The 13396-nt window shown below is 45.1% G+C and overlaps 1 protein-coding gene across 2 annotated transcripts in view; it reads left to right on the top strand.

Annotated features, from left to right (window-relative positions):
* WDR31 (WD repeat domain 31) overlaps window positions 1–8435 on the top strand; it is a 24462-nt gene extending 16027 nt beyond the window's left edge. For both annotated transcript variants that reach the window (XM_058445206.1, XM_058445205.1), the window contains exons 6-11: window positions 1604–1748; window positions 1848–1948; window positions 3151–3218; window positions 4229–4370; window positions 6083–6245; window positions 8097–8435. In XM_058445206.1, coding sequence (XP_058301189.1) covers window positions 1604–1748; window positions 1848–1948; window positions 3151–3218; window positions 4229–4370; window positions 6083–6245; window positions 8097–8257 — 780 coding nt within the window. In that variant the 3' untranslated portion in view covers window positions 8258–8435. The remainder of the gene's footprint in view (window positions 1–1603; window positions 1749–1847; window positions 1949–3150; window positions 3219–4228; window positions 4371–6082; window positions 6246–8096) is intronic.
* Window positions 8436–13396: the final 4961 nt, after the last annotated feature.

The raw sequence follows: 13396 nt of genomic DNA, 5'->3' as shown, positions 1-13396 counted from the left end.
ATATATAGCAGCATTGTTTATAATAGCCAAAAGCTGGAAACAACCCAAATGTCCTGTGACAGATTCATGGATAAACAAAATGCAGCAATATACATACAGTGGGCTATTTTTCAGCCTTAAAAAGGAATGAAATAGGCCAGGCACAGTGGCTCATGCTTGTAAACCCAGCATTGTGGGAGGCCCAGGCAGGTAGATCACTTGAGCCCGGGAGTTCGAGGCCAGCCTGAGCAACATGGCAAAACCCTGTCTCTACAGAAAATACAAAAATTAGTCAGGTATGGTGGCACACACTTACAGTCCCAGCTATTCAGGAGGCTGAGGCAAGTGGATTGCTTGAGCCCGGGAAGGGAAGGTTGCAGTGAACCGAGACCAGGTCACTGCACTGCAGTCTGGGTGACAGAGCAAGACCCTGTCTCAAAAAAAAAAAAAAAAAAAAAGGGAATGAAATTCTGATACATGTTACAACATGGCTGAACCCTGAAAACATTATGCTAAGTAAGAGCCGGACACAAAAGGACAAATATGGTATGATTCCACTTATATGAGGTACCTAGAATAGTTAAGTCCACAGAGACAGAAAGTAGAATAATGGTGGGTGCCAGCGGCTGCGGGGAGAGGAAAATAGAGAGTAATTGTTTAAAGGTTGTAGAGTTTCAGTTTGGGATGATGAAAAAGTTCTAGAGATGATAGTGGTGATGGTTACACAACAATGAATGTACTTGTTGCCACTGAGTTGTACACTTAAAAATGGTTAAAATGGTAAGTTTTATGTATATTTACCACAATTACAAAAACAAAGAAACACGATGGAAGAGATCAGAACAGTAAGAACAGGTCAGCAAAGATATATCAGTCAAATGTAAACAAACAGAGCAGGAGTTGGGGTGATAATAATATCAAGCAAAGTTGTATTCAAGGTAAAAAGCATAAAATGGAACAGAGATTCACTTCAAATTCATCATAAGTATAACAGAATCACCTGGCATAACAGTACAGCATCCATTTTTGGGGTGTGGTGATGATCAAGTGCAAAAGGAATCCCACAGGAGAAGTTCTATAGGAAGCCCAAGAGGGGAAACATCCTCACCAAGGTGACATGATCTGAGGAGGTGAGATTTTTAGTCTTACCCTGAAGGACTGGAGGAAATCTGCTACATAAAGGAAAAGGTAGCACAACATTGAAAAAGGTGGAAATGGCCGGGCGCGGTGGCTCACGCTTGTAATCCCAGCACTTCGGGAGGTCGAGGCGGGCGGATCATGAGGTCAGGAGATCGAGACCAAGGTGAAACCCCGTCTCTACTAAAAATACAAAAAAAATTAGCCGGGCGTGGTGGCGGGCGCCTGTAGTCCCAGCTACTCGGAGAGGCTGAGGCAGGAGAATGGCGTGAACCCGGGAGGCGGAGCTTGCAGTGAGCCGAGACTGCGCCACTGCACTCCAGCCTGGGCAACAGAGCGAGACTCCGTCTCAAAAAAAAAAAAAAAAAAAAAAAGAAGAAGTGTGTGTGGGGAGGGAGTTATGCAGACTCACCTTTCCCCCAATTTAAAGTCCAGTCCAACTAGCACACCAGAGCTATATCAGTGTTGTTGTTTTTTCCCTGAGCAGGTAGCCTGTATTCCCGAATCCAGCCAGTTCTTCAGCGCCTCTCGTGACAGGATGGTCATGATGTGGGACTTGCATGGTTCCTCACAACCAAGGCAGCAATTGTGTGGCCATGCCATGGTGGTCACCGGATTGGCTGTGAGTCCAGGTAAAACAAAGTGGACCTCTTCCCAATGCCTTTGTGCTTTCTGAAAAGCCCTGTTCAGGTCCCCACTCACAGGCTGTCTTCTCACCATTGTTTCCAAAGACTCATCACAGCTGTGCACTGGCTCTCGGGACAACACCCTGCTTCTGTGGGATGTGGTGACAGGACAGAGTGTGGAAAGAGCATCTGTTTCCAGGAACGTGGTATGAACTCAAACTTGGTACAGAACAGGGCAGCAGAAAGGAGCATGGGGTGAAGGAAAGGCTCGGGAGAGAAATCAGGAGGCCCATGAGCAGAAATTAGAGCCTGGGTCCCAATTGCTGTCCCCTAACCTGCTGTGAGACCCTGGCCTCTCAGGGTTATTAGATTAGATGGTCCCTTGAGTCTGCTGCTCCAGACAATGATTTTACTCACTTATATTGGAATTTAAAATGGTGTCTTCATTATTTCTTTTATTATTCCATTTCTTCTGTGGGCCAGACACTGTGCTAGGAACAGGGTTAGTGACCAAGAACATAGTTCCTGTCTTCCAGGACCTCACAGCTTATGCTTATTGTATGTTCATATGTGTAACATCATGTGGAGAAATAAGCATTACCTTTTGCTTTATGTAGAATTCGCATTGCTTTTGAAGGACCAGTTGTTTGCTAGTAGCAGACTGGTATAAACTGCAGAGCCTTTGGAGTCAGTCATACTCAGGTTAAAATCATGAATCTATTACTTACCAGTTATGTTATCTCAAGGAAGTTACTTAAGCTCTTAGAGTGTCTGTGTCTTCATTTATAAAATGGGGAGAATTCTATCACCTGCTAAGGTTCTTCAGAGGATGAATTCAGATACTAGATGTGAAATACCTGTCATTGTGTCTGACCCATAGTAGATGTTCTTTTAGTGGTTGTCAAATTTCAGTCCCAGTCATCTTTTCTAATTTTGAAGATGACTGCCAATGATCAGATGTGCTTGCCCCATGCCCTGGAAGAAAAGAAAGTCCTGTTATTTTGGGTTATTTTGGAAACTGTTTTATGCCTGTCCAGCAGGGATAAAGAGAAACATGAATACTCTTCCTGATCCCCATGAGGTGTTGGGGCTAGAGCTTCAGTGAACCCACCTTACAACAGGGGCTGTTCTATCTGCCACACAGCTGGGGTTTCAGGCACTCTAAGGGTGCCTGCATGTATTTTGGTGCTGACAACTGGCCCAGCTATTACCTTGCTGCTGATAACCTAGGAGTTGCAGGTAGAACATGACTGACAGGTATCTGCAAAACCTAAGATGCCTGTAAATGAATTTGCTAGTTCGGAATCCTTGAGAAGAGGCACAGTGATGCTAGTTAGCACATTTGACAGCAATTACAACAGAGGAATGACTTGGTGTGGAGAAGTTCTGAACATTTTGCTTTTTCTAGGTCACTCACCTGTGCTGGGTCCCCAGAGAACCATACATACTACAGACCTCTGAAGATAAAACCCTCAGGTGGGCTTACTGAGCAGCTGTGAAAGTGTTTCTTGTGAGGTTTGTGGCTCCCATGCATACATGGCTCCATTCCCACTCTGATTCTCCACATTGCTCTGCCCTTCCCAGAGCCTTCTGTTCCTCTGCCCTTCACTGGTGCTGGGGCCTCTCTGCTCTGGCCCCATGGATCATTAAGGTAGAGGTTGTATGCCATGAGATCAGCCAGGTAAAAGTCCCTGTTTTGGATGGTTTCAAAGCATCTGATTCAGCCAGCTCTTGCTGTGTGAACGTGTTCAGATTAACCCCAGAATCAGTCACTTGCTTGTCCCACCCTGTCGGGCTGCCTAGCTCTCATTGCTACCCTGCATGGCTCCTGGTGTTCTCAGTCACCCAGCCTTCAGCTGAAGCCCTCCCTGTGGAAGCAGGGTCGAAATCAGCATCAGGGGAGTCAGTAAAGTCAATAGTTCTTAGACCGGAGAGGATAACTAGAAACTTTGGATCTCAGAAGAGATTCTCCTTAGAAAATGGTAGGAATGGGGTAAAGAGGTAAAAATGAAATAAGAAGCAAAACAAAACACTCCCCAGTGGACCCCATAGCCAAGGTTGGCCATGACCTATATGTAAATCCTTTGTAACTAATTCTGAATGATGACTGATCTCCCATATCATAATAAGTATCTTTTTAAAAATTTAAGTCACAGGCACAGAAATATCCTTTCGTCCACGGAAAGCATTGTCTCAAAGGACCAAATTAACAAATTAACTTGTACAATTAAGATGCTTGGTCTCAATTTCTATTAACTGATCTCAAAATAGGAAGAAGTCAGATGTCATTCAATTTGGTTAGTTCCTGCCAACTTTAGAGTCTCAGAGATTGATCTGGTTCATGCTGCTGTTTTTAGGTAATTCATGCCATTCCAATGTGACTGGCCTACACAGCAAAGAGCCAAGACTTCTATGGTAGTGGGACAATACGGGTATATTTCAGCCACATTTACTACAAGCTAATTTCCTGCCCTAATCTCTTTCAGATTATGGGACAGTCGGGGGCTGCAGGTAGCTCATATGTTTCCTGCAAAGCAGCACATTCAAACCTACTGTGAAGTCAGTGTGGATGGACACAAGTGTATCTCCTGCAGCAATGGCTTTGGAGGAGAAGGCTGTGAAGCCACGGTAGGAGACTGTGTGAGGTCCAGGTATCTGGTTGCTGATGAACAGATCACTTACTCTGGCCTCATGCCTGTAGCTGTGCTACACAGGCGGGCTTTGCTAATAGCTCAGGCCTCTTTCAAAAGCATACTGTGAGTGATCCTTTGCATTCCAGTTGCTTCATTTAAGAAACATTCATAGGGGAGGCCGAGGCGGGAGGATTACTTGAGCCCAGGAGTTTGAGACTAGCTTGGGCAACAGAGCAAGACCCTGTATCTATAAAAAACATAAAAAGTTAGCTAGGCATGGTGGCATGTGCCTATAGTCCAAGCTATTCAGAGGCTGAGGTGGGAGGATCAACTGAGCCTAGGAGTTTGAGGCCAGCCTGGGCAACAAGGGAGACCCCATCTCAAAAAAATAAAGAAAGAAAAGAAAAGAAACATTCATCAACTTAGGGCTCTCTGAATTGGTAGTAGGAAAGAGGAATGGGATGAGAGTCAAGATGGGGAGGAGCTAAACACAGAACCAGCCTGCTGATGTCTTTACTCCCAGTAGAGCTTAGAGAGGGGAGGGACTGTTTGAAGAACCAGATCTATTCCCATTATAGGCATGGCCATAGTAAAAGAAGCTCAAGCTTTTTAGGAAATTTAGAGCTCTAGTGTTGTTCCAGGGCCTACTCCATCCCTTACTCATATACTTTCCTTGCAGTTAATTTTGGAATAGATTGCCTAGGTTCCTCCAAAGCACCTTAGATTCATAATTGTAGAATATCCATTAAAAGGGTTATCTAGTATTCAAACAGAACAATTATGCCTCCTATTTTATTGAACATTTCTTGTGTGCTGGGCACTGGGATGAGCACGTTACATGTAATATCTCATTTAATCCTTAAAAACAACCCCATGAGTTAGGTACTATTATAATTCCCATTTCACAGATAAGGAAATAGAGGCATGGCAAGTTGACATCTCTTGCACAAGACCACATTCCTAGTAAATGGTAGATTGGGGTGTTGCAGCCTTTGAATGTAGCATCTCTTTTCTAAGTGAAACATTTCCAGCTCCTACAGCTATTCCCTGGATAACATGCTGTCCAATAACTTCATTATCTTTTTGGACATAATTCAATTTGCTCTCCTCTCTGAACATTATTCTCCAGCTGTGATCTGATCTGTATCAATGAGAGGGACTGGTAGCACTGACTGGCACTTCCCTCTTGTAGACACTAATCTTCACACATCAAGGTTCAGCATCTAGGCATTAAATCAGAATGTCTGCACCTAGATGTACTTATACCTATGGGGTACTTCTAACCAAGGAGTCCCCACAGGACCCACAGATGCCAAGAGGTTGAAATAAGGCAGCTCTTGAGTTGCCATGAAAGCAAACAACCCCATACTGTTGTTTGGGGCTCCCCATGGGTTCTCCATGATGGAACACCATCATGCTGTAGGAGCTTTTACTTCCCTAACCATTAAAAAGGCAAAAACTCTTATGATACATTCTTAACCAGGGTTGTTTGAGACATAGTTGAGGCTTAAAATAATCACCGGATGGATGGGTCGTTGGGTCTGTGGATGGATGGGTTGTTGGGTCTGTGGATGGATGAAGATAAGGGGTAGCTACGTGAGCAGGTAAGTGGAGGGAATAGGTGCATCGTGGGAGTGGGGGGAGATGGATATTCATGAATGAAGCTAGACAAGTGAGTATGAGCTGGTCCATGTCATTACTTTTCAGTTGTGGGACCTAAGACAGACTCGAAACAGAATATGTGAGTATAAGGGGCATTTCCAGACTGTCGCATCCTGCGTCTTTCTACCAAGAGCATTGGCCTTGATGCCTTTAATTGCTACCTCATCACATGATTGCAAGGTGAAGATTTGGAATCAAGATACTGGAGGTAAGCAGCCTGCTGTTAGTTCTCCTCAAAAGATACATGAAGTCCTAAAACCTTTTTTAAAACTCCTTCTTCCCATTGCTCAGCATTACAAAGCCATCCATCTTCTGCTACTGTCCAGTCCCATGGTTAAGAGGTGATGTCGGCCGGGCGCGGTGGCTCACACTTGTAATCCCAGCATTTTGGGAGGCCGAGGCAGGCGGATCATGAGGTCAGGGGATCGAGACCACGGTGAAACCCCGTCTCTACTAAAAATACAAAAAAATTAGCCAGGCGTGGTGGCGGGTGTCTGTAGTCCCAGCTACTCGGAGAGGCTGAGGCAGGAGAATGGCATGAACCCGGGAGGCGGAGCTTGCAGTGAGCCATGATTGCGTCACTGCACTCCAGCCTGGGCGACAGAGCGAGACTCCATCTCAAAAAAAAAAGGTGATGTCAAGATGCTATCCCTATGTATCCCCTGGTACCATGTTGTATAGACTCATTCCTGAGAACTCACATAGATTTGGCTCTTACATTCTTTCTACCTGAAGTTCTTCATCAGATTCTAACTTGTGACACTCAAAATATCTGGAAAAGAGAACAAGAATTGCGACTTTTGAAGTCTTCTTTCAAGGACTAAAATGAAAGCCTCAGCTCTTGGTGAGGGTAAGGGGGAGTAAGGATAGTTTCAGAAAGTCTCTGCCCTGTTTTGATTCTGTAGCTGAAGTTTAGGAACACAGTAAGCTCATAACATTTCAAAGCATCAGAGAAAAAAGATGTCTTACGCAACCCAGCTCCCCAGAGCCCTGGATCTGCTGGAGCCAGCCCCTGCTGGCCAATTGTTAAATATTCAGGATTTTTTGTGAACTGGTTTTTAAACCTTTGGTAGCCTGAAATCTGATCATGGTGGAGGTATTTACACCATGAAAATTGACAAGTGCTATGAATCGGTGGTGGTTGTGATTTTTCTTCCAGAAAGCTGGTTTACCAGCACCCCACTGCCTCCATCTATTCTGTCCTGGACACAGGGTTCTGCCACAGACAGAAATAGCATTGACTTAAAGAACTTTAAACCAAATCTCTCCTACAGCAGTCTTCTAGAACTCAGCTCCTCTCAAGGGAGACAGGGTAGTTCCCTCAGAGAATAGAGGCAGGACCATGTCTTGTGGGCACTCTGCCAACAGCTGTGGCCACAGCCAAACTTCCATAGTAAGGACAGCCTGCTGTACCATTACCTGGAGTGGCTTCTCCAGCCACCCAGGTGTAACTATTGCTTGAGGAAAAAGAGCAGATGTTTTAGACTTAATGATCATAAACCTGACCAGGGAGAATGAGGTCTGAAAGTGTTGACCTGACCAAGTGGCATAGATTCCCTGCCTACCAGGTATGCACCTGTACTTTTTAGAAGAGTGGCCTCTAAGATGCAAATGGAGGGAGATGGGTCAGCTGAAACCCCCAAAGACTGCCTTTCAGGCTCACCCATTATCCTTCATCTCCAAGGCATCAAGACCCCAGGAAGCCAGCAGCTAAAGATCAGTATCCTTGTGTGTTTTTCCCTGCCTCGGCCCTGCTTTAGTCTCTGGGCAGGTGACTGAGGGCACCTTTGTAACATGTCTTTAGCCAGTGAGACCCCGATACTGCTTGGTGATGGTATGCATCCTGTTTGGCCCGTGCGCCATTCTTTACCATTGAAGTCATGGAGTTGGCCGAAGTTCTGACCTCCTTGGTATACTTTCCTCTGAAGAAGTGGGGTCTCTCTCATACGGGTTAGATACGTACAGCAAATGCTTTATTTCCTCGCATTCCTCATGAAGACATCACGTTTCATGATGCTACACTCTTGGCCTAATCTGCTGGTTCCCCTTTCCCCACCAGCCTGCCTTTTCACCTTGTCTCTGGATGGATCAGGACCCTTGACTTCTCTGGCTGTTGGTGACGCCATCTCCTTACTGTGTGCAAGTTTTAACAGAGGAATTCACTTACTCAGAATGGACCACAGCCGAGGGCTGGAACTGCAGGAAGTGGCAGCATTCTGAGGCCAAGAGACACTCACTGGACAATATCAGACCATGGCTCCTCCTCAGCGTGGCTTTGTGTCTTTCCCAGTTATCTTGCGGGGAGTGGGATGTAGGCCTGGTATTCTTTGCTTAGGTTCACTTACAAGATGTATCAGTGTTGTAAGTCCAATAATTTAAGTCCAGTGATTCAAAATCAGGTATAGAGTCCAGAAACATGGACTACACATAAGGTTATCTATTTAAGTTAAATACAAATGCAACTTTTTAGTGAGCTTTTAGGACTACTCTTCAAAAAAAATTATTGCTCAGAATGATGACCTGTAAATTTAAGAGTGGCAGGCCTCTGTCTGTGGAAGTCAGAACACAGGGCTCGAGCCTCTGGAACTGACCCTTTCCAAGTCTTTACAAAAGAAAAAAGGCAGTGGGGAGACAGAGTGTTTGGGTTACATCAGAAATAATTGAGATGGGAAAGAATAGTGCAGCTCCATAGAGGAGACAGACTGTAGACAATGAGATTAAGCTTCAATCACTGCTCCTCAGCAATGTGAAGAATCAAAGTCAGGGCAAGAAAGCGAAAGCTTGGACTTCTATTCAAAGTGGCGCAGAGTGGGAGGGCGGTATCCTTCTAGCCCAATGCTGTTGAGCTTGTGTGAAAATCAGACCTGAGATGGCTTGAAGCAGCCAAGAACCACATGGGCATTGCCCAGAATTATAGGAGTTAGCACACCTGCTCTACAGATAACACTGAAATTCAAAGATTAAGGCCAAAAATATCTCACTTGCAATTTTAATATTTTTATTTGGATTTATATAAATGAAACATATATATGTTTTAGAATATACATATGTTTTGGAATGGCCAGAGTGAGGCAAAGGAGATCCCTGAAATAACACTAGAACATACAGGAAAAATGAGGTAGGCGGATCACTTTAGGTCAGGAGTTCAAGACCAGCCTGTACGTGCATGCCTGTAGTCCCAGCTACTCGGGAGGCTGAGGGGGGAGAATCACTTGAACCTGGGAGGCGGAGTTTGCAGTGAGCTGAGATTGTGCCACTGCACTCCGGTCTGTGTGACAGAATGAGACCTTGTCTTGGAAAAAAAAAAAAAAAAAAAAAAAACATACAGGAAAAAAGAGAGGGATGGAGTCAACTGTGCCCCAGACATTAAGCTCCCTTCAGTGAGGAGGGGCAAGGTGCTCAGGCCTGCCTGTGTGGCCCCCAGGAGTCAGACCTCAGCCTCGTGCTCACAGGTCCATTTTCCTCCAGGGAAAATGGAGTTCTTTCTGCCTTCAGAGACACCCACACATAAGGCACATGAGGCTGTTGGTGACGCCATCACCAACACTGGAGATTCCCTTTCTGACAAGTCCCAGCCAAAGAAAGATTTTGCATTTGTCTTCTCTGGCCTCTGATCGTCTCTGATACCAGTGGCTGACAGCCACCTTCCTTGTTCCCTCTCTTGGTGTGATCATGGCTAACTGCAGCCTCAATCACCAGGGCTCAATCAATCCTCCCTCCTTACCCTCCTGAGTAGCTGGGACTGCAGGCATGCACCACCACACCTGGCTAATTTTTTGGGTGTTTGTGTGGTCTGAAACTCCTGGATTCAAGTGATCCATCTGCCTCGGCCTCCTTAAGTGTTGAGATTACAGGTATGAACCACCGCATCCAGCTGAGAGTCTGTTCTTAAGCTAGTACAAAGAGTCAGACCCGACTTTGAATCTCCACTTCTCCATTTAGCTGGATGATCTTGGGCAAGTTATAAAATCTGTTTCCTCTTCACTTTATAACATGGGGTTCATGATCATACCTCGTCACAGGGCTGTTCTGAAGACTGGACATAGCTATTTTAAATGCCAGGAAAGGCCAGGCACAGTGGCTCAAACCTGTAATCCCAGCACTTTGGGAGACCGAGGCGGGAGGATCACCTGAGGTCAGGAGTTCGAGACCAGCCTGACCAACATGGAGAAACCCCGTCTCTACTAAAAGTACAAAAATTAGCCAGGCATGGTGGTGCATGCCTGTAATCCCAGCTACCTGGGAGCCTGACACGGGAGAATCGCTTGAACCCAGGAGGCGGAGGTTGCGATGAGCCGAGATCGCGCCATTGCACTCCAGCCTGGGCAACAAGAGCGCAACTCCATCTCAATAAATAAATAAGTAAATTCCAGGAAAGGTGGTGACAAATGGTATGCATAATTATTTATTGTCCTCTCTGTCCAGACTAAATGTTCCATTTTCCATATTAAACATTTACCATTCTGCCAGATGCGTTGGCTCATGCCTGTAATCCCAGCACTTTGTGAGGCCTAGGCGGGCAGATCACAAGGTCAAGAGATCGAGACCATCCTGGCCAACATGGTGAAACCCCGTCTCTACTACAAATACAAAAATTAGCTGGGTGAGGTGGTGCGTGCCTGTAGTCCCAGCTACACAGGAGGCTGAGGCAGGACAATCGCTTCAACCCGGGAGGAAGAGGTTGCAGTGAGCTGAGATTGTGCCATTGCACTCCAGCCTAGGCAACAGAGAGAGACTCTGTCTCAAAATAAAATAAAATAAAAATAAACGTTTACCATTCCTTCATCCTTTTTTTTTTTTTTTTTTTTTTCTTTCTCTGAATCTATAATTCATCCTTTTTTTTTTTTTTTTTTTTGAGACGGAGTCTCGCTGTGTCGCCCAGGCTGGAGTGCAGTGGCGCAATCTCCGCTCACTGCAAGCTCCGCCTCCTGGGTTCACGCCATTCTCCTGCCTCAGCCTCCCAAGTAGCTGGGATTACAGGCGCCCACCATCAGGCCCGGCTAATTTTTTTTGTATTTTTAGTAGAGACGGGGTTTCACCGTGTTAGCCAGGATGGTCTCAATCTCCTGATCTGCCCACCTCAGCCTCCCAAAGTGCTGGGATTACAGGTGTGAGCCACCGCGCCCGGCCTCCTTCATCCATTCTTAGATCTTATCCTCTAACCCTTTAGTCATCGTTTCACTCTCCTTGTTATGGGTCTTTCAACTCTGGAAAGACAAAGAGGTAGTGGGAGACGAAGCTCGGTCACTGAGCATCTACAGAGGGCTAAATACATTTATGCTCATTTGTCATTCCCAATATTCCCTGTATTGTGATTTCCATTTCACAGATGAGGAAGCTGAGGGCTAGAAACATGCAGTAGTTTGCCCAAAGTTACACACATATTAAGGAGAGCTGAGGTATGAATCTGGGTCTGCCTGACTCAAAGCCCAAACACTTTCCTTTGCATCATGTCACAAAGTCACAGACCATGACATTGTTTGTATCTTCAAGACGAGTTATTAACTTTCTGGCTCCAAGGAGATCCCCTGCCCAAGTGCCTGGGGCAGTAGACAGCTGTCTCAGGGGCAGTCCTAGCATGTGCTGGATTATTAGTGCAGCAGCTGACACTTTTTCCCAGAAGGGAGAGAGGCAGCAAGTCAGAAAGTTCACGGGAATGAGTTGGGAGGGGGTCCCAGGGAAGGGGGACAGGCTGCCAGGAGAAGGAAGGTACACATGAGAAAATAGTGGGGCTCTGATGAGTTAGTAGGGTTTTGTTACCAATTAAATTGTTTCCATAAACTGTACTTGTACTTGATGTCAAATTATCTATGCATTTTAAGTAGAAAATAGATTAGTAAATTCTAGTGTTTGTAGAGGACTTTTTAAATTCTGATACGCCCTAATCAGATACTCTCAGCACCTAAGATACAGATTACTAAAATTCATTCATTCCTTGAACATTCATTGAACACTTCATTTTAGAGGCTGCCCCTCTAAAATCATATCAAGGAAGTTTCCAAAGACAATTGACTTTTTTTCCAGGAAGGTGGATAAGCCCTTGGAACCCAGCCAATTGCATATTTAAAATTTAAATAAATGTATACATTTACTTACATATTTATGATTTAAATATATATACCTAAGGGGAAATGGATGCTTATTATTAATGTTCTTCATTTTGGCACAGAAAAGTGTAGAACTTGGGTCACTTGGTGTTTTTATAATCCAACAGTGAGAAAAAAACTATTTCCAAATGGCCTTCTGAAGACATAATTATTAAAGAGCAGCTTTATTAGTAGTAATGTAGTAGACTGTGGCAGGTGCAGTGGCTCATGCCTGTAATTCCAGCACTTTGGGAGGCCGAAGCAGGCGGATCACTTGAGGCCAGGAATTTGAGACCAGCCAGACCAACATGGTGGAATCTCATCTCTGCTAAAATACAAAAATTAGCCAGATGTGGTGGTGCATGCCTGTGGTCCCAGCTACTGGGGAGGCTAAGGCAAGAAAATCCCTTGAACCTAGGAGACGGAGGCTGCAGTGAGCCAAGATCCCACCACTGCACTCCAGCCTGGGCGACAGAGCAAGACTCCATTTAAAAAAAAAAATGCAGTAGACTGCTAGTTGTTTGCCTGAAATTGGCACATATCCTTGGCACAGGCTGCCCAGCTAAAACTACATTCCCAGCTAGGCAGGCCATGAGAATCAGTGCTTGCCAGTGGATTGTGAGTGGAAGTAATGTGTGTAACTTCCACCTTACTAGCTTGCAAAGAATGTGCTTGTCCAGGGCTACCCCTCTGCATCCTCTCCACTAGCTGGAATGCAGACCGCCAGCAACAGCTTCAACTCTCGATGAGGACAAGATGATGGCATGGCAAGAAAGAAGGAAGCAGAGGCCCTGAGGAATATTGAGGAGATGAGCAGCTCCACCAGCCTGATGGATGGAACTGTAACTGGAAAGGGAAATGAACTGCATTCTTTTAAAACCACTATGTAACTTTTAGACTTTCAATTCAAGTACAGTAATCATGTAAAAAGTTTTAGATGTCTTAAATTCATAGCTTGCTGAATTTCATAAACTGGACATTCTGGTCATCAGTACCTAGATGAAGAAGCAGAACACATCAGGAACACAGATGGTCTCTCATACTCCTCTCCAGGCCCATTCGTCAAAGAATTTGTAACAGCATCAGTGGATTTTACCTGCTTTTCTACTTTCTATAAATGGAATCACAGTGTATTGTGGTAGATGGACCACAGATTTCTTCCGTTCCTGTATGCGTGACCCTTTGCAATGTGACTTCTACTCATGGAGAGGTAGGGTGTATTTTCACACCCTTGAATCTGGGCTGGCCTTTTGACTTATGGGGTGACCAATAG

The sequence above is a fragment of the Hylobates moloch genome, unplaced genomic scaffold, assembly GCF_009828535.3.
Source record: "Hylobates moloch isolate HMO894 unplaced genomic scaffold, HMol_V3 SCAFFOLD_10, whole genome shotgun sequence".
In the NCBI taxonomy this organism is placed as follows: domain Eukaryota; kingdom Metazoa; phylum Chordata; class Mammalia; order Primates; family Hylobatidae; genus Hylobates; species Hylobates moloch.
The sequence above is the reverse complement of the archived record's forward strand: the minus strand, read 5'-3'. Positions and strand labels throughout refer to the sequence as shown.